This window comes from Neoarius graeffei, chromosome 2 (genome assembly GCF_027579695.1).
Source record: "Neoarius graeffei isolate fNeoGra1 chromosome 2, fNeoGra1.pri, whole genome shotgun sequence".
In the NCBI taxonomy this organism is placed as follows: Eukaryota; Metazoa; Chordata; class Actinopteri; order Siluriformes; family Ariidae; genus Neoarius; species Neoarius graeffei.
This window is the reverse complement of record NC_083570.1, coordinates 98,810,068-98,832,388: the sequence shown is the minus strand read 5'-3', so window position 1 is coordinate 98,832,388 and position 22,321 is coordinate 98,810,068. Positions and strand designations below refer to the sequence as shown.

Sequence of the window (22,321 nt, the reverse complement as noted above, 5' to 3'; positions counted from 1 at the left end):
GTTATACTGAATATGTGGCTTTTTATTACTTACGTGTACTTGTACTTGGTAAGGTCTTCATGTTTAGTTTGCCTGCTCGCAATCTAGTTTTAATTAACTTAGGAGGTGTCTCCAAGAACTCCTGTCCATAGCAGCACAAATGGCTGTGGAGATGTCGCAGTAGTTGGCAAACAGTTGCCTGATGTTAGCAGCAATAGTTTGGCAGCCAGTGCTGCAGTGACCATGGGAGGGAGTCCAGCCCAGTAGATATTTAGGGAGTCGGGCAGCCTCCATCCAAGCGACGTGCCCGAAGTAGCGCAATCTGTTCACATGGATAAGCGTGCCAAGCTTACAACAGGCAGTCCGAGCACTATTAGTGACGCAATCTTGCCAATGTACTTTAAGGATTCTCCGCAAACAGGAATGATGGAAGCTTTCAAAGCAATATACATGCTGGTTTTTCAGAGCCCAAGTGGGGGAGCCATACAACAGCAGCATAAGCACACCACTCTCAAAGATCTTTACCTTTGTGGTAAGGGTAATCCCACAGTTTCTCCAGATGTTATTTAGAGACTTGAATGCGCCCGATGCTTTGCCGATCCTAACATTGATTTCCTTGTCAAGGGAGTCGTCACTGGAGATAATAGAGCCAAGGTATCTGAAATGGTTCACCTGCTGCAGAGGTTTGTTATCCACTGTAAGATCAAGGACTTTGTCCTGCTGAAAGGGACATTGATTGTGGAATTTGCCTATCAGCATGCAGTTGGTCTTTTTGGCATTGATCTTTAGGCCAGCTTCTTTACCAATGTCAGAGATGCTGGATGTCACTTCTTGAAGACCATCTATACTGCTGTCAAGGACAGAAATGTCATCTGCATAGTCGAGATCGCTGATGTATACTGCCGGGCATCAAGAGCTGCGGCGATTCTGGAGCAGAAATCCGTGCAAGAAGGTTCTCTCAGACAGGGCACGCTCCGGAACCCCGTTGAGGACAATGTTGAAGAGCGGCTTGTTATGTCAAGTACGAAAGCTATCCCAGTGTCTAGCAGTCTTGAAATATTCATTTTGTAATAATTGCAATATTCATAAATATAGCTCAAAATATATGTTATATAAAAATATTGGTCAATGACAAATATGTTGTATATGTCAGAGTGCAGGCACTTACGGATGTAAATGCAAAAGAGAACGGGATGCAAACAGTAAACAAAGCCAAGACGAGAGACAGGAATCATGGTCAGTAAACTAGCATGGGTCGGGCAATCGGCGAACAACGTAATAAAACCTCACTCACAACCCGCCGTATGTGCTGCTACGGTAAAAAAAATTGGCAAAACCGTACTTCGCCGTAGAAGGTTGCAGACTGCCCGTAGAGACTTTTGGTCCTGCACATGCAAATTCTACGGGTCTTGCGACAAATCAAGAACGCATACACTACATACGGGACCCATATTCCTTTTGTACTCCTGAACCAAGTCAGCAGCATGGCTAGTAGGGGCTTTATTGCGATGACAATAAGACTCATGAGTGATGCACGGTCATTGTATGAGTGACATGCATCAGAAATACTACACAAGTATTCCACACTTGCTATTTATGCAGTGCGCAAGACAGAAGTACATCTCACTTTCTACCAGGGCTTTGAAACAGAATTTTTTTCCTATTGGTTCGTTCCGAACAGAAACAGAATTTTAACATTTCCGGTTTTGGGTTCCACCATTAAATAGACATTCCTGAACCGGTTAGAACAAAAAAATTTCGTTCCCGGAACGGTTAATTACGTTCCCTGTCAGCTGTTTAACAAATGGCTTTAAAATTATGTCTCTGTCTCATCCAGCTTAAGCCAAATGTAGGCTAATTCTATTACAACCTTCATTAAATAAGACAAGAAATAATTCAAAACAATTATTTCAAATGTTGGCGATTTGGATTCTCAGTATGTCTTCCCATCTACACAAACAGAAAAAGTGCCAAAAATGAAAGAGAATTCGTTTAGTGTGTTACCAAAGGCTAGTCAGGCCCTATGCATTGATAGGCTAACAGAGGTTAACGTCATTTAATGTTCGCGAGCCTCTCATTAACGTGGACAAATATATTGATATCGTGTTTGAAATTGACATTTTTGAATAACGATAGACTGCAATATTTACCTCTTATTTAAGATGTGGAGACGTGATAGTAGTCCACCCTCCCGCTCTCTCCATTCAGTCAGCGAACGTCACACAGGAAGTGAACCCCAGCGGGTCATAGAAACTTGTGCAGGAGAAGAATTACTTTTTTATTTGTAGGCTATGGAAACTTTGAGGAACAAAATAAAAACCGGTATTAACCGGTTACCATTATTTTTAATAAGCGTTTCTGTTCCGGAACATAAAAAATAATAAAGTTTCTGGTTTCGTTTCTGTTCCATGTGAAATGGAAAAATTTCCCGTTTTTCGTTTTCGTTCCTTGAACCGGTTCAAAGCCCTGCTTTCTACCCCTATGTGTGGTGTACACGCAGCACACACACGAGGGGCAAGACTCTGGGTATATATATTGGGGAGGAACCAAGGAACCGATCATGTAGCATTGTAGAAAGGAAGAAGACCATTTCATTCGCTGTTTTTATTTGAGTATATGTTTAATTTACCATGCAAACGTCTAATAATAAAACATGAGTATAAGGGAAAAACACATTTTATTACACTGTAAAAAATCCCAACTAAATAGCCCAACAGTTTGAGCACTGAAACACACTTTGACTCCGAGCTGCTGTCCTGCTCCTGCTGAGTGGTGGGACGGGGTGTCGGGATGTCCTTGTCCTCATCACTGAGCATGGCACAATGGCCTGACAGCGATGATGGGATTTCAGTGTCCTCATTTCTGGGTGTCGTTAGCTGAAACATACATGAAAATCAGATACTGAAATGAATGTTTAAAGCATGTGTGAAAATACCTCTGGCAGGGTGCTGTGCCTTCTGCCGGCTTGAAGACAAACTTCTCCCTGTCCGTGCAGGGCTCGCCAGTGCTGCTACCGTCATCATCAAATTCTTCCTCCTCCTCCCCCTCTGCTGTTTCAGGCTGGGTTACTTCACTTTTGCTCGCTTCTTCTTGGGTCCCATTTTCTAAACTTTAAACTGAAAATTTAAAATTTTTTTCCCACAAAATATCCAATGTTCTTCAGCCGAAAGACAGATGCAGAATGCTGCAGATACGCTGGTTTTATACCCACCCCTGGCTTGCGTCACAAGCAAGTTATGAGTGATTGTAACGTGCTAATCACATGCATCACGCTCGCTTCACAAGTGCGGCCCATGTTCGTAGCGCAGGAAACTGGTAAAATGCAAGTCTCACACACTCACTGAACACACACTGATCACGTGCGTCAGATATACACTTTCCATGAGCGAACAGCACAATTTTCCCCACACCTCAAGGAAGTCAGGTGTGCAACCTGTACTTGACAAGTACTTTGCCTGTACTCCTCCCCCAAACTTTCCCCCGGGTTCACTGCGACCCTGCGGCATGGCTGCGAGCTACCAAACCCTGCGACCAAAGTGCATGTCCAAAACACTTATGGTGGGTTGTGAGTGAGGCTTAAAGGGGAGACAAAGAGCGAAAACATGAGAGGATAAGCAAAAGTCAGAAATACGAAAGACAGCCAGAAAGATACAAGGCTTGGTATGAACTGTGAGAGCAGACCAATACTTCGCACTGGAGTAGAGTGAGAGAGTGGCTAAAATAGGGGAAGCGGTAATTGGGAAGATGTGTGACAGCTGTGATTAATAATCGGGAGACAGAGGGCACTGCGGGTCTTGGGAACTGTAGTTCAGGGAGTTCATGTTTGTAGTCACGGTGTTCAAAGCAGGTTTACTAACAGAATACAAGCGCTCATCTTATTATCTGTAGTCGCTGTATCCTGTTCTACAGGGTTGCAGGCAAGCTGGAGCCTATCCCAGCTGACTACGGGCGAAAGGCGGGGTACACCCTGGACAAGTCGCCAGGTCATCACAGGGCTGACACATAGACACAGACAACCATTCACACTCACATTCACACCTACGGTCAATTTAGAGTCACCAGTTAACCTAACCTGCATGTCTTTGGACTGTGGGGGAAACCGGAGCACCCGGAGGAAACCCACGCGGACACGGGGAGAACATGCAAACTCCGCACAGAAAGGCCCTCGCCGGCCACGGGGCTCGAACCCGGACCTTCTTGCTATGAGGCGACAGCGCTAACCACTACACCACCGTGCCGCCCAGAATACAAGATGTCAAACATCAAAACAAATACTGTGTATTGCTTTTCCATATGGGACAATATTAGTTTATATTATATGGACATGAGTATTTTACTGGGAAATACACCACGCGTATTTTTCACACGAGCTACATCCAGGACATGGAGAACCAAAACCGTGGCATAAATCTCTATATGTCACTCGTGAGGAAATTGATGACTTGTTTTGATAAATTTGGGTACTTTTTGTTTGTGAATGTATCTATATAATAAAAAAAAAACATCACACATTGGCTTGAGCATATGAAGTTTATCTTCTCGTGTTGAAAAACTTGTATTTTTCATCACACTCCCAGTGTTTTCCCGCTGACTAGACGCATGTTGTCAAAATGGCAAACCAGTTCAAAATTAAAATTATTTTGATTAACTTACAGGTTTTTTTTTTTTTATGGATGTGTCCATATAACATAAAGAACATTACACGGTGGTGCAAAGATATGACGTTTATCTTCTTGTGTTGAAAATATTTTCAGTTGTTTGCTTCACTTACTCTTGAATATGTTCACCACTCAAAGATAAACATCATATCTTCACGCAACCGTGTAATATCCTCTATTTATTCTATCCACATTCACTGGATATGAGCAATCGTGTGCTCTGATTGGCTACTCTACTACTTGGATATCAGCTCATACTATGAGTAGAGAAAAACAAAATGGCAGCTTTGTTATCAAGTGTTTAAAAGAAACAGAAAGCTCTACTCAAAAACAAAAGCCAAAAAAAAAAAAAAACACAGCAAAATATGGAATAAAAGTATTTTATGGGAAGAATGTATCTTTTTTTTATTTTTCAAGAATTATTATTATCGCATTTTTCACAAATTGCTACTCTCATTTCGCCGGTTTGTTTACATTCTAAGCGGAAATGATTTTGTTGGATGTTTTGTGTAAAGTTTTTATTTATCGAATTTGCAAAAAATTAAAATAAAAATGCTCGGTTTCTCAAAATCCAGTGAATGTGGAGAGAATAAAACAGTTATTCCACTCAATCTCGTCGTACATGGGTTATAGCTATCAGCTTATGTACAACTTGATTTCGTGGAATACAGTGCCTTGCAAAAGTATTCATACCCATTGAACTTTTTCACATTTTTCCACCAACCACGAACTTAAAAGTTTTTTATTGAGATTTTATGTGATAGACCAACACAGAGTAGCACATAATTGTGAAGTAAAATGAAAATGATAAATGGTCTTCAAAATTTTAAACAAATAAAAATCTGAAAAATGTGGTGTGCATTAGTATTCAGCCCCCTGTACTCTGATACCTCTAAATACAATCCAGTGCAATCAATTGCCTTCAGAAGTCATCTAATTAATTAATAGAGTCCTACTGTGTGTAATTTACTCTCAGCATAAATACACTTGTTCTGTGAAGGCCTCAGTGGTTTGTTAGAGAACACTGAAGAACAAACAGCATCATGAAGACCAAAGAACTCACCAGACAGGTCAGGGATAAAGTTCTGGAGAAGTTTAAAGCAGGGTTAGGTTATAAAAAAATATCCCAAGCTCTGAACATCTCAAGAAGCACTGTTCAATCCATCATTCAAAAATGGAAAAAATATGGCACAACTGCAAACCTACCAAGACATGGCCGTCCACCTAAACTGACAGAGCGAGCAAGGAGAGCACTGGTCAGAGAAGCAGCCAAGAGGCCCATGATCACTCTCAAGGAGCTGCAGAAATCCACAGCTCAGGTGGGAGAATTTGTGCACAGGACAACTATAAGTCGTACACTCCACAAATCTGGCCTTTTTGGAAGAGTGGCAAGAAGAAAGACAGGTATAAGACAGGTATAAGAAGCCATGTAGGGGGCACAGCAAACATGTGGAAGAAGGTGCTTTGGTCAGATGAGACGAAAGTTGAACTTTTTGGCCTAAATGCAAAGCGCTATGTGTGGTGGAAAACTAACACTGCTCATCACCCTGCACACACCATCCCCACTGTGAAACATGGTGGTGGCAGCATCATGCTATGGGGATGCTTTTCTTCAGCAGGGACAGGGAAGCTGGTCAGAGTTGATGGGAAGATGGATGGAGCTAAATACAGGGCAATCCTGGAAGAAAACCTGTTGGAGGCTGCAAAAGACTTGAGACTGGGAAGGAGATTCACTTTCCAGCAAGACAATGACCCTAAACATACAGCCAGAGCTACAATGGAATGGTTTAGATCAAAGAATATTCATGTGTTAGAATGGCCCAGTCAAAGTCCAGGCCTAAATCCCATTGAGCATCTGTGGCAAGACTTGAAAATTGCTGTTCACAGACGCTCTCCATCCAATCTGGCTGAGCTTGAGCTATTTTGCAAAGAAGAATGGGCAAAAATTTCAGCGTCTAGATGTGCAAAGCTGGTAGAGACATACCACAAAAGACTTGCAGCTGTAATTGCAGCAAAAGGTGGCTCTACAAAGTATTGACGCAGGGGGGCTGAATACTAATGCACATCACGTTTTTCAGATTTTTATTTGTTTAAAATTTTGAAGACCATTTATCATTTTTGTTTCACTTCACAATTATGTGCTACTCTGTGTTGGCCTATCACATAAAATCTCAATAAAAAACTTTTAAGTTCGTGGTTGTAAGGTGGAAAAATGTGAAAAAGTTCAAGGGGTATGAATACTTTTGCAAGGCACTGTAACTGTTAATAATTGCATTCTTTAAAAATGTTTTGATAATTTTTACTCTGGCGTGAACTCTCAGTCTTGCATGAAAGCCTGGATCATGTCATTTATTAGTAATATAAGAATATTTATAAATCCCTCTTCATACATTTCATCGCTCCTCACAGCAGAGATGAAACTGAATTGAGAAAAATCACAGTTCATGTTTTACAACAAACAATCTCATTAAAATCAGTAAAACCATTTGTTTACATTCATTAGTCAAGAAATAAGGAATCTGTATGAGGAACCTGACATTGCTTTTTTAAAATGTTTGTAACTTGAGAAGCAGCACCACTGTGTGGATAAGATCTAAACTAACGCTCTACTCTGCACTTTGTTCGAGTCCCACGTGTCACTTAATTGCTCAATATTAAGTTAGCCGAAACCTTTGGCTCTATGAGCATCTTTTATATAAACGTTCTTACAACAACTTTTTAACTGTTAATATCCAATGATTAAAGCCTATCTGGGACTGTTATGTGAGAAATGTCCTAACACACCTAGAATATGGTATATTATTTTTAGAATGTTGCCGATACATTATGTTTGTAACATTACAGTAACATTATCTCTTGTTTTTAGTTCAATTTTTCTTCTGATTCTGATTCTCTTCCTGGTGTCACGTCTTTAGCTGGTCTCTCTAACCCGTCTGTGTGTCCGTCCCCAGCCGTATTACTGTGTGGTGGAGTACGCCACTCCTCTGCTCACCCTCTATCAGATGTCTCAGGACAGCACTGCAGGGCTCAGCGAGCAGGACAGGAGACAGCAGGTCCTGCTCTTCTACAAGACTCTCAGGCACATCCTGGAATGTTCTCTAGAGTGTCGCAACCGCTACCGCCTTATCCTGCTCGATGGTGGGTCTTACTGTAACTCTTACTTCTCATGCTGGAGATTGAGCTCCAGGGAGTGAAAAAAGTACTGAGACTTTATGCTTAAGTGAATGTATAGATAATGTGTCAAAATTTCTCTAGCTTCCTTAGGCCCTGGTCACACTACATGATGGGTTTCCAAATACTTGGCGATGAAAATTGGTAGCATCGCCACCTCTTGTGTGATACACACCACGTGTTCTCCGAGCTTCACGAGTTGTTTTTTGGTGTGTCTCCGCCTCGTGAGTGGCCAAAAACGTCACGAAAAATGTCAATGTATGGATTGAAATTTGGCAGCGATGTTTTCTTCAGCAAACTAACCAGCGGATGCTTGCAGACGGATTTGGGAATACTTCCCAAAGCTCAGAGAACCTTTGTCAAGCCTCTTGAGATGTATATTTGTCTCAAATCCATGTCCCCGATGCTCGCGGGAGCTTCATCAACACAGCGGCTCAGTATAACGTAACCTTCGCCGAGGCTTAAAACTTGCATTTACATTCAGGGATCCTTCAGAGCATGTTGTGTGTGCACCTGGGACCCAGTCATTATGGGAAACACCTAATGCTGATTTGAGCACAATCAGCATGCGCATGTAAGGACACTATTTTCACAGAGACTTTGTGAAGTATTCTATCAGGTATGTGGCAGTAGATGGATGTAAATGCAGGAAAAGCATTTATTAGCAGGCGTGATATTTACAAAAACAAAATGTGACGCAAGGTCAGAGTAACAAAACACAAACGAAACCGAAAGAAGAGTCATAAACATGGCTAGAAACAAACGTGACAGTGATAATGATAATATTTCGCAAAGCCTCTATGTCCTTATATGGGCATGCTAATTGCGCTCAAATCAGCATCAGGTGTTTTCCATAATGACTGGGTCTTGTGAGCGAGCGTGGCTGCTTGAACGTGTGTAGGTGTGACAATCAAGTGTTTGCCTGCTGTGTGACCACAACTTTAGCTCATCTGTATATCGCCATGCGTCGCCACCAAAACGCCTCATTTTCATCAGTAACCCATCGCAAAGCATCGTCAGTTGTAGGGTGACCGTAGCTTTAAGTCAAGTGTGTTTAGAGATTTGTAAACTCAAATGAAAATCCAAAAGATGCTACTTTTAAAAGTATTAAAAATAAGTGCAAATTGACATTGTACCAGTTCATTTTTACTGGTGCAATGAAGTTAACGCCATGTTTTTATGTGAAAAAGTGCTAAAAAAATTCAAAAATTGTTTTGATTTAAAGCAACTACGCACTTTTCAAAATGTCTGTGGTGCTTCTGCACAGTCACATCATCATCATCAAAACCGAGAAGAGCACTCACACACTCTGTACAGACCACAGCAAAGTTCCATCTATCCATCCATTCATTATCTGTAGTAGAGGTCTGCGCGGGTCGGATTTTTCAGTCCCGCTCCCGCCCGCGCCCGCATTGTGTAGTCCCACTCCTGCCCGCGCCCGCAAAGAATTATGATTTTCAGTCTTGCTCCCGCCCGCGCCCACAAAAAAATTATGATTTTCAGTCCTGCCCCCACCCGCGCCCACAAAAAAATTATGATTTTCAGTCCCGCCCCCACCCGCAAATCCCGCATGATGCAGACGTTCGCGTTATTTCTCAGGAAAACTCTTGTCTTGACACAGCGTGATGGTGCCCCGCCCCCTACTTTGAGTGGATTTGAGCATAAATATCTACAGCTCACGTTTGTTATTGTTTACCTTGTTTCTGAATTCAGCATGTAGTATCTCTAATAATAATAACTAGTGCTGTCAAACGATTAAAATATTTAATTGCAAATCACACATTTTTATCATATGAGAAACCACTGTAATTCTCTGATCAGCATAAAAAAGTGAATGGGCTTGCTTTGTACCAATGTTTTTTTTATATTTTTTTTTATTGCAAAGCACAGCTAGTAAAAGAAGTGAATTGATTTACTGCTTGCGTTAGTCTACAACTTTAATCAGAGAGACAGGTTACACAGTGACGGTAGGCTTGACTCGATGCTATCCCAGAAATCCTTCCCGTAATATGCAAATTTGGCCGCCTCTGATTGGACAGCCAAATTTGCATATTACAGGAAGGATTTCTGGGATAGCATTGAGTCAAGCCTACCGTCACTGTGTAACCTGTCTCTCTGATTAAAGTTGTAAACTAAGGCAACAAGTAAATCAATTCACTCATAGTTCTCTTGCTAGCTGGGTGTGAACTGCGAGTCATTAGAGTGATCAATAGCAAGTTTAAGATGCTATTTCTCACTCAATCTGACATTCTCTGCAAATTTAGGCATCCTAAAATGTTTTTATTAATGCCAAATAAAATATCCAGCACAAATTATATATGATAGACATAAATTAATAATTTATAAATTTTATTTCAAGCACGTTTTTAGTTAGCGGGACTGCAGCTTATCACCGCTCCCACTCGCGCCACATATGTGCACTTCCGGTCCCGCCCACGCCCGCAATGAGCTTTCAAAATTTGTCCCGCGCCACACTGCTTTGCGGCGAGTCCCCCGGGACTCCCGCGGGAGTGTAGGGCTCTAATCTGTAGCCGCTTATCCTGTTCTACAGGGTCGCAGGTGGGCTGGAGCCTATCCCAGCTGACTGTGGGCGAGAGGCGGGGTACACCCTGGACAAGTCGCCAGGTCATCACAGGGCTGACACATAGAAAAACAACCATTCACACTCACACCTACGGTCAATTTAGAGCCACCAATTAGCCAAACCTGTATGTCTTTGGACTGTGGGGGAAACCGGAGCACCTGGAGGCAGGGGCGCAGATAGGATTTTTGAACTGGGGGGGACTGAGCTGTCAGCAAATGATTCCATTTTGTGTATATATATATGTATGTATGTATGTGTGTGTGTGTGTGTGTGTGTGTATATATATATATATATATATATATATATATATATATACACACACACACTACCGTTCAAAAGTTTTGGGTCACTTTGAAATGTCCTTATTTTTGAAAGAAAAGCACTGTTCTTTTCAATGAAGATCACTTTAAACTAATCAGAAATCCACTCTATTTCATTGCTAATGTGGTAAATGACTATTCTAGCTGCAAATGTCTGGTTTTTGGTGCAATATCTCCATAGGTGTATAGAGGCCCATTTCCAGCAACTCTCACTCCAGTGTTCTAATGGTACAATGTGTTTGCTCATTGCCTCAGAAGGCTAATGGATGATTAGAAAACCCTTGTACAATCATGTTAGCGCAGCTGAAAACAGTTGAGCTCTTTAGAGAAGCTATAAAACTGACCTTCCTTTGAGCAGATTGAGTTTCTGGAGCATCACATTTGTGGGGTCGATTAAATGCTCAAAATGGCCAGAAAAATGTCTTGACTATATTTTCTATTCATTTTACAACTTATGGTGGTAAATAAATAAAAGTGTGACTTTTCATGGAAAACACAAAATTGTCTGGGTGACCCCAAACTTTTGAACGGTAGTGTATACATGTTATTTCACCTCCCTCACTGCCATCACCAGGAACTACCTGCAGGCCAGGACAATGATAACATTTTTTTTTTTAATCTCAAGTCTTTTTTATTTTTGTGTTAAGTACAGAACAAACATTAACATTCAACCCTCCCAACCCCGTCGCACCCCAATTCAAAGTAATTAACAACAACAAGAAAAAACAATATGACATAAATAATAATAATAATAGATAAAATAAAAAAAATAAAAAAAATAAAAATAATAATAATAATAATAATAAAATGATAACAATAATGAAAAATAAATAAATAAATAAATAAATAAAATACACAAATAAAGAAGGAAGGAGGAGGAGGACTTCCATAGAATTTACTACATAACAATGTCATTAGAATCAAGCTTTCCCACTAAAGTGAGGACAGGCTGCCAAATATAGCAGAATTTGAGACTGTTACCCTGGATATGAAATCGGATATCTTCAAGTGTCAGATATTGCATTACATCATTAATCCAATGCTTAAATGTAGGGGGCGATTTGTCTTTCCACTTCATTAATATAATACGTCTGGCAATTAGTGTTGTAAATGCTATAACAATTTTACCATAGTCGCCTATGCCGCTTAGTTCTTCAGGTGCTACTCCAAAAATACTAACCAATGGAGAGGGTTCAATATCCACATTCAGAGCTTTAGACAAAAACACAAAGATTGAATTCCAAAACTCAAATAATTTTGGACAACTCCAGAACATGTGTACGAGTGTAGCAGGTTCAACTTTACATCTGTCACATGTTGGATCAATATTAGGCATAATCCTAGCCAACCTTGTCTTGGACCAATGTAACCGGTGGAAGACTTTAAATTGAATAACAGCATGCTTGAGGCAAATTGACGATGAATGTATATTTTTGAGAGCGGATTGCCATTGTGTGTCAGATATATTTGTATCCAGTTCCTCCTCCCATTTGCTTTTTAACACTGTTAATTGTTCTAAGTTGCTTGTATTAAGTACACCATAAACTGTTCCTATTGTTTCTTTAAATTGAGGAAGGATTTTGATTAATGTATCTAAAAGAGAATCTGTCTGTGGTGATGGGAAAGATGGAAAGTGTGTAGAAACAAAGCTACGGAGCTGCAGATACCTGTAGAAGTGTGTGCTAGGAATGCGGTTTTGTGTTTGGAAATATTCAAAGGATCCAAACACCCCACCAACATAGAGATCTTTGATTGTCTTCAGTCCCCTCTCAGACCAGACCTTAAAGGCATTATCATTTATAGATGGGGTAAACATATTGTTTCCAACCAAAGGGGCATTCTTAGACATGTCAAATAAAGAGAAGGCCCGTCTAAATTGTGCCCATATTTTAAAAGTGTGTTTCACAATGGGATTGCTGCAGAATTTGGACATGGGCTCTGCAAGGGGAATTTTGGAGCAGGCTATTGCATGTAATGAGACCTGTTTGCAAGATGCTATTTCTAGCTGCAACCAGCTGGGGCAGTTTTCATAAGTAGCAGAGTGGATCCAAAAAAGTATGTTTTTAATATTAGTTGCCCAATAGTAATATTGAAAGTTGGGCAAGGAGAACCCACCATGTTGTTTGTGTCGTTGCAGTACTTCTTTACGTATACGTGGATTTTTCCCATTCCAAATAAAGCCAGATATAAGTTTGTTTATATTTCCAAAAAAAGATTTAGTTAAGAAAATGGGGAGGCATTGGAAGACAAACAAAAAACGAGGCATGATATTCATTTTGACAATGTTGATTCTTCCCCCTAGGGATAGCGGGAGGAGGTTCCAGCGGCTTAAGTCTGTCTTTAGACTTTTTAAAAGTGGGGCAAAATTAGCTTCATATAAATCTTTAAACCTACGTGTTATCCAAATTCCTAAATACCTAAATTTATGTGTGCATATCTTGATAGAAAATGATTGGTTTGTAGTAAGCTGATAGGAGGGGTCAATAGGCATAAGTTCACTTTTTTGCATGTTAACCTTGTATCCTGAAATCCTACCAAATGAATGTAGCACCTCCAGCATCTTAGGTAGACTTTCCTCAGGATCTGACATATATATGAGCATATCATCGGCATATAGTGAAACCTTGTGCTCTAATCCGCCTCTCAACACTCCTTTGATGTCAGTATTGCTACGCAGTGCAATTGCCAGTGGCTCAATAGTTAAAGCAAATAGTAGGGGCGACAAGGGGCAGCCTTGTCTAGTGCCACGTTGTAAATTGAAGAAAGGTGAGAGGTTATTATTAGTTCGAACAGCTGCCATAGGTAGGAAATACAATACCTTAATCCACTGTATAAATTGTGGTCCAAACCCGAAACGTTCTAAAATAAAGAAAAGATAGTCCATCTCTACTCGATCAAAGGCCTTTTCGGCGTCTAGTGATATCAAAACTTCTTTGCTTTTGGATGGTGAGGAGTTGTAAAGAATATTAAGCAATCTACGTACATTAGATGATAATTGTCTATTTTTAATGAATCCTGTCTGATCCTCTGATATCAGTGATGGAAGTATTCTTTCCAATCGCAAGGCTAACATTTTGGCAAGTATTTTATTGTCAACATTTAAAAGAGAAATTGGGCGGTAAGAGCCACATATTAAGGGATCTTTGTCCTTCTTAGGAATAAGTGATATAACAGCTTGACGCATTGTTGGGGGCAGTGACCCAGCTGTGAATGACTCTTCAAACACAGAGAGTAGAAGAGGTGCTAGCTCTTTAGAAAACTTTTTTAAAAATTCACTAGGAAATCCATCTGGCCCCGGGCATTTGCCATTTTGCATAGTTTTCACAGCAAAGCAAAATTCTTCCTCAGTGAATGGCTCATCAAGTTCAGAGGCAACTTGCTTCTGTACTGAAGGAATATCTAAATTGTGAAAAAAGGATTGAAACAGATTTTTATCCTGATGTGATTCAGAACTGTACAGCCTAGAATAGAACCTATGGAAAGTCTGGTTAATTTCAAGGTGGTTGATATGCTTATTGCCTGTCTCATCACTTATTTCAGTTATACTTTGGGCTGCAGACCTTTGGCGCAGCTGGTGTGCAAGAATTGTACCTATTTTTTCACCGTGTTCATAAATTTTATGATGTGATTTATTGAGAAGGTTGGTAATATATTTAGATGATAAAAGATTGAATTCTGTCTGTAACATGAGCCTGTGTTTATATAAGTCTGGGGATGGTGCCTGAGCAAGTAACCTATCGACATGCAAAATATCCTCAGTTAATTTCTTAAGATATGCTGTTTCACCCTTTTTCTTTTGGGCACAATAAGATATAATTTGTCCCCTTAGATATGCCTTCATAGACTCCCATATTGTTGATGATGACATACCTGGTGTTTTATTATTTTCCATAAATGATGATATTTCAGATGAGATAAAATCAACAAAGCATTGATCACTGAGCCATAAATTATTTAATCGCCATGGTCTATAAACATCTTGTGAGGTTGGTATATCCAATGTCATCAATAATGGGGCATGATCAGATATAATAATTGCTTGATATTCACACTTACTCACTATGGGGAGAAGGCGGTTGTCCATTAGGAAATAATCTATGCGGGAAAAGGTTTTATGAACATGGGAGAAAAAAGAGTAACATCTAGAGTTAGGATTCTGAAAGCGCCATACATCTGTAATCCCATAAGTCTGAAGAAATAAATCAATGGTTTGGCTTGCTCTAGTTTGAGGGACCATTCTAGTTGAGCTACGGTCTAAATGGGAGAAGGCACAGTTCAGATCACCTGCCAAAATAAGGTAGTGAGAGTTTATATCTGGCAAGCGAGAAAAAAAGGATGAAAAAAATGACTCGTCATCCCAGTTGGGGGCGTATATGTTAGCTAGGACAACTGGGGTTTCATATAATCTTCCTGTAACTATAACATACCTTCCATAGTTATCTGCCTCCACTTTTGACATTACAAATGGAACATTCTTATTTATCAAAATAGCTGTGCCTCTTGACTTACTGTTGAAATTGGAATGATAGAGTTGACCTATCCAGGTGCCTCTTAGTTTACTATGATCACATTGACGTAAATGTGTTTCTTGGAGAAAGGCCAGTCCAGCATTAAGCTGGCTGAGATGCGACAGAACTTTCTTGCGTTTAACAGGGTGATTTAAAGATTTCACATTCCAGGAAACAAAGTTAACTGGGCATCCTGTATTACCTCTCAACAGTGTGTTAGCCATTTATCATTATATAAAAGCATATTAATGTATCCAGATATTGGTGCAAAAAAAAAAAAAAAAAAGGTCCTCCTCCAAAAAAAAAAAAAAGGTGAGAAAAATAAGCATTAAAACCATACAAAAAAGATTATCAGGTGCGATTAAGTCCCTTCCCTTGTCACCTAGAATGAGGTGAACACTAAACCCTTTACAATGGAATCCACACATAGACTATGTGCTTGTGATGGGGGAACTCAAACTCGAGCAGGGGGCTCTGCCAATTAAGCAGTAATGAAAAGCGCTTCCAATACGTTAAGTCGACTGTCCATTGTATCAAGCCAGTCCAAACATCAGTGGTTCTATTGATTATAGTAATTCTCTCTCACTCGCGATCACTTTCAATTTCTAAATAGATTTTAGCCTACCTTTCGGACATGTCATCATGATTACAACGTTTACTCTGACGATACAAGCCTGTCTTCCACAAGTATTGTCGATTTCACATACGACATCGCTTTTCTCGGGTCCAAAAATTCTTTCTTGGTGCCTTTGAAAGTGATGCATAACTTGGCAGGGAACTTCACTCCGTAGCGGGCATCCTCGCGGCCTCTCAGCAGCTGTTTTACCTCGTTGAACGCAGATCTTGCTCGCGCGACGGCTGGAGGATAATCCGGAAAGATGGAAATAGACACTCCTCCATAGCGCAAGCCATCACCTCTTTCCTTTGCTCGGCGAAGTATGTCCACACAATCCTGATAATAATGGAGCTTTGCGATTATGGCCCGGGGCTTCTCCTGGCTTGCAGTAGGGCTATTCTCTCGCGTAGGTTTAGATTTCTTTGATGACGAAGCCCTTCCGAGTCGATGCGATCTGTCAACCAACACGTCTTTATCCAAATCGAATGCCTCCTTCAGTAGCTGTGTGACGAATGACGGGTCGCCCGTTCCAGCCTCCTCTGGGACGTTTAGTATTCGGATGTTTGATCTCCTCATTCTGCCTTCCATGTCCATGCATTTTTGTTGCAAGTCCAACACATTTGCCTGAAGTTGTTCGACTGTAGCTTGTAGAGTTGTAACATCGTCTGAGCACGTTGTCAGACTGTGCTCCATGTCAGCCATTTTGGTAGTCACCGTTTCTAGGTCGGTGCGCAGTCGAGAAACACTGTTCACGACCTCAGTCTTAACAGCCTGAATTTCACTTTTTACCGCGCTGAATTCGCCAGTAAGAATGTCCTTTAGTTCTGACCTGATTAGTGTTGAGATGTCATCTTTAAGAGAGGCAAGAACTTCGGTCTTGAGATCTTCCATGCTAGCTTGTTTGCTATTAGCCGTTTTCCGCCCAGGAGTGTAAGAATATTGTCGTAGGTTCCTCGCCATTGACATAAAATACAGATCAGCTCACTGGCCACATGTACGTGACTTCAGTCGACCAATATGAGAAGTATAAAGCGCTTCAAATACAATTTTAAACTTAGATTTTGGCAGAGCTTCCCAAAGCGTGTCTTACTCCATATCCTGCTCAACAGCGCCCCCCGACAATGATAACATTTTAACATAGCCTATGGAAATCCAAAGTTTACACATTATCATCACGCACAGAAACTGCAAAACTGCAAAACTAGTTTTAAAACCGCTAAGTTCCAACTGTTAAACATAGCGAGAGGCTGGGCTACGTGTGTGTGTGTAAAGTGTAAACCAGTGCATCCTGGCTTTCTAACTATGCCTGTGTGTTGCGTGAGCGGCAGTCAGTCAACAACTCTTCGCAAAGTTTCCTTATGAAACAATATGCTCGCTGAAATTATGGCAGGGAACGCCAGATTAAACATTAAAACTGCCTTCTGAGCACTGTATCTACAGGCTACCACCGAAAGAAGGAGGCTACCAGAAAGGCATCTCTACTCCGTACGATTTTACTTTCACTATGACATTACTTTGAACAGACTATCAAAAAATTGCAAGGTGATATGATAAAGTAAGGCACAGTTTACTTACAGTCGTTTTTTTTTAAAACGATGCAATCGTTTTTTGCCTTTTGGCACCCTTCATCATGCCGTGTTGGGGTCCTGAACTAGGAGGCGCTGTCCCCGATATGCCTGTCAAACTTGTGGGTAACCATAGCAACCAAGCTCGAGCTCGCAACCTGTGCAGTCTGCGCAGTTGCAACTATGTATGTACTGCTGTGCACCTCAATAAACCGAATGGTAATTAGTCTTTTGATTTTTCCGTGAGGTTTGCCTTATGCAAAGAAAGACAGCATAGACGTTTTTTTCCTCCCTATAAGTGGGGGGGACCGAACGAGGTGAATTTAAATCTGGGTGGGACGAATTCCCCCCTCTATCTGCGCCCGTGCCCGGAGGAAAACCACGCAGACACGGGGAGAACATGCAAACTCCACACAGAAAGGCCCTCGTCGGCTGCTGGGCTCGAACCCAGGACCTTCTTGCTGTGAGGCAACAGTGCTAACCACTACACCACCGTGCTACCCAACAGCAAAGTTTAAAAGTTTAATTTAAGGACAATAACTAGAAGGGCACTTGATAGAGTGCATACTTCCACCAAGCTACATATTATCAACAATAAAATCAAGTGACTTGAACTGAGGATAATACTAAAGCTGGACACCAAATTTCATCAAAATCCGTTCACTACTTTTTGAGTTACATTGGGAAAAGACAAACAAATCTTGGATCTACAAACATATCTCGATCTGGATCAAAATCGAATCAATTGTTCCTTTGCCCATGGCCCACCTTTCCTCAAAATGTCATCAAAGTCTGTTCATTACTTTTTGAAGTATGTTAGGAACAAACAAACAAACAGAGGCAAAAACATAACCTCCTCCAAGAAAGTTGGTGGAAGTTCTAACAGGCACAGTGGTGCAGTGGTTAGCATTAGCACCTCACAGCACATATACATTTGGGTATCTGGAGCCTACCAACCCACAAACACTGAAATAAGACTATCCAGTCTTTTCTCTTTTTTTCTGCCTATTTCAGTAAACAGCAAGCCGTTCAGATTCTGCTCCTCTTTCTATGTCACAAGTGGAGCTCATTAGAATGATCCCGCCCCCTCATCTGAGTATCTCCAGTCATGGCTTGAGCAGAAGAGGGGGTGGGCTGAACAGTGACTTATTTAAAAAAACAGGCACTCAGTGAAATCAGCTGTTTTGATCAGGGCTGTTTCGACAGGGAGCTGTGGTGTTTTATCCTTGTGGTATTTTGATCGAAGCATGTCACAGACATTTAATTAAAGGAGGACTGAAGGCAAATTTTTTATTATCAAAGTTCTATTGCTCTCATTTTATTAAATATCGGAAAGCATTTTTGATCACTATTTTGTCGCTGCTATAGCAAGTTATGAGTGTTTGAAATATGCTCTGTAATATATCAGTCCATATGTCAAAGGGATGGCCGTAAACGAGATTCGTTGAGACCTGTGCGAGACATCGTAGGACGGAAGTAAAACATACAGCAGAAATCAAAGTGACCGACATCTGCCAACGTTGTCAAAAGACGCGCGCGCCCTCTTTCGAATGCTGATATAATCAAGCCGGAAGTTTTGTTTGTTTTGTTAGCAATCAGGAAAGTTTGAAAAAAGTAGGCAGCAATCGTCATTTAAACTCGTTTTTGTGCAATACTTCGTTTGGAAAACAGTTTTCAAAATGGCGGCACTGACACCTGGCTGACGCTTCACGTTTCGAAGTCTCGCACAAGTCTCGTGAAGATCACGCAGATAAGCGACGCCTGCCGTGGACCAAACGAACTAAATTCAACACGGCTAAAAACCGAATAGGCCGATAAGTATAATATTTAATTGCAATTAGTTGCCAATACGAGTCACGATATAAGGTTACTAAAACCGAAAACGTAATTGCATAACACGTTAATTAAGAAATAAAGCAAGTTTAAAAATGACTTCAGTTCTCCTTTAAGACCTCAAGGAATTGTGTCAACTTGTGGAAAAGGGGTATAATATGTCACCTTTAAAATGTGGCAGTAATGTTGTTTTCCTGTAAGTAGATGAGATTAGGCACTACATCGTTCAGTGGAATTAGAATGAAATCTTTAAACACGATTTAAATATCTTGCAAGTGCTTTTCACTTTTGGTGATTTTTAAAATGCTAGAACTTTTCACATGAAAGGTTTTCGCAGGTCACTGCACTTTTAGGTAAAACGTTCTACAAACATTTTCTTACAAGCTAATAATTCCTTGTAAGCATTTTCATTAACTCAAATTGTTTATTTATTTTTAAATTCAGACCAACGAGCTGACGGTGACCCTCACTACCTGTCCACGGAGATCATCAAGCACTTGCAGCAGCAGGAGCACGAGATCCCAATGGACCTGCCAGAGGAACTGCCCCAACCCGTGCCAGAACAGACTGTTTTTACAACTCCGCTTCATCCCCACCAGCAGGAGGCGCCACTCACCTCCCTGCCCAGTCTGATGATTAGCGCACCATGTTCACTGAGGTCAGAACCTGTGGAGAATACAGACTACACTCAAAACCATCACCACAACAGACGTCGATAAAGTGATGATCCGTATTCGACTTTCTGTACATAACATGTTCATGGTGTGTTTAAAGATGTAAACTAGTGGTAGGAAACTGCCATTAAGGTTATCAGAACCACCTTATTTCATTGTTAATGCAGTATGAATTATTATTATTATTATTATTATTATTATTATTGTAACTCCTAAAGTTTGTGGCTAAATTTACATAATTAATGGCCCATTTTTTTCCACATATTTCTTTATATATCCTCTATTTCAATAAAAATATAAAATAAAAACAAATGAGAATTTTTTAAAATTGTTTATGTAGAAACAATGAATGTATTGGTACTACAGCTCAAGTCCGTTATACTCTACGTAGTAAGCACATATAGATAGTGAATACAAAATCCTTTGGGATTTGAACTCACTGTAGATGGACTGAACATGGCAAACATTTCTATGGATCCTGGGTCGGGTTGTCTCATCTCATCTCATTATCTCTAGCCGCTTTATCCTGTTCTACAGGGTCGCAGGCAAGCTGGAGCCTATCCCAGCTGACTACGGGCGAAAGGTGGGGTACACCCTGGACAAGTCGCCAGGTCATCACAGGGCTGACACATAGACACAGACAACCATTCACACTCACATTCACACCTACGGTCAATTTAGAGTCACCAGTTAACCTAACCTGCATGTCTTTGGACTGTGGGGGAAACCGGAGCACCCGGAGGAAACCCACGCGGACACGGGGAGAACATGCAAACTCTGCACAGAAAGGCCCTCGCCGGCCACGGGGCTCGAACCCGGACCTTCTTGCTGTGAGGTGACAGCACTAACCACTACACCACCATGGCGCCCCCCAAAATTAAATATAAAACAATAATAAGTAATAATAAATGCATAAATAGGGCAGCACGGTGGTGTAGTGGTTAGCACTGTTGCCTCACAACAAGAAGGTCCGGGTTCGAGCCCCGTGGCCGGCGAGGGCCTTTCTGTGTGGAGTTTGCATGTTCTCCCTGTGTCTGCGTGGGTTTCCTCCGGGTGCTCCGGTTTCCCCCACAGTCCAAAGACATGCAGGTTAGGTTAACTGGTGACTCTAAATTGACCGTAGGTGTGAATGTGAGTGTGAATGGTTGTTTGTGTCTATGTATCGGCCCTGTGATGATCTGGCGACTTGTCCAGGGTGTACCCCGCCTTTCGCCTGTAGTCAGCTGGGATAGGCTCCAGCTTGCCTACAACCCTGCACAGGATAAGCGGTTATGGATAATGGATGGATGGATGACTTCCCAGATTTCTAAGGCACAAGGAACTGTGTTTAATATGAACGCCTTAGAAATCCGGGAAGTCTACTTCCACATGTTAACACTGAACGTTTTAAGTCTAGTTTTTTTTTTTTTACAGATTGTATTTTCAATATAAGTTAGCTTTGTAAAAGTTTTATTTTAATTATTTATGAATTTCCATCCATCCATTCATTATCTGTAGCCACTTATCCTGTGCAGGGTCGCAGGCAAGCTGGAGCCTATCCCAGCTGACTACGGGCGAAAGGCGGGGTACACGCTGGACAAGTCACCAGGTCATCACAGGGCTGATACAGAGACAAACAACCATTCACACTCACATTCACACCTACGATCAATTTAGAGTCACCAGTTAACCTAACCTGCATGTCTTTGGACTGTGGGGGAAACCAGAGCACCCGGAGGAAACCCACGCGGACACGGGGAGAACATGCAAACTCCGCACAGAAAGGCCCTTGTCGGCAGCTGGGCTTGAACCCGGACCTTCTTGCTGTGAGGTGACGGTGCTAACCACTACACCACCGTGATGACATTTTTGGTCCCTCCCACTATAAATCAAAATCTGATTGGTTAATCAGTCATCTGTCACTTCCTACATAAACATACACTGCCATGGCCTTCTGTCCCGGCAATGAAGTCCGAACCAATGAGTGAGCAACTCTAAACTCTTCCCAGCCCAGAGACAACAAACAAAATATCTCACTGGATAACTTGATTTTTATGTTTTCAGGACAGTAACCCTTTCATTTCTGAAGCACATTTTATAGAAAATGAGGCCAAATTAGAATTAGAAGAAAATAATTATAATGAAATTATGAGAGAAATTAAATATAACATTTGAAACACTGATCTGTTTGGGCCTTCTCTGAACGTCTGGAAGGCCCTGACGGTTCCCCTCGGTTGTTTGGATGTAATTATTTGCGATGTGTTTAATGATTCTCGTACTAATTTTTTTGGATGGCTCTGTATTTCCGTTCTTCCTGTGAGAATCCAGCGGTTGTCTGATGTCACAAGAAGATATTGCTATCGCAGTTAGTACATCATTGTTTAATAGAAGAAGCAATTTCACAGATTGGAAACATAAGGGATTTGTTCACGAA

General features: G+C 41.1%; 1 protein-coding gene across 1 annotated transcript in view; it reads left to right on the top strand.

Annotated features, from left to right (window-relative positions):
- The window catches only part of sting1 (stimulator of interferon response cGAMP interactor 1), a 64,252-nt gene extending 44,069 nt beyond the window's left edge, over positions 1–20,183 (top strand). The window contains exons 6-7 of the mRNA XM_060915266.1: positions 7,589–7,775; positions 19,679–20,183. Coding sequence (XP_060771249.1) covers positions 7,589–7,775; positions 19,679–19,953 — 462 coding nt within the window. The 3' untranslated portion in view covers positions 19,954–20,183. The remainder of the gene's footprint in view (positions 1–7,588; positions 7,776–19,678) is intronic.
- The last annotated feature ends 2,138 nt before the right edge of the window (positions 20,184–22,321 follow it).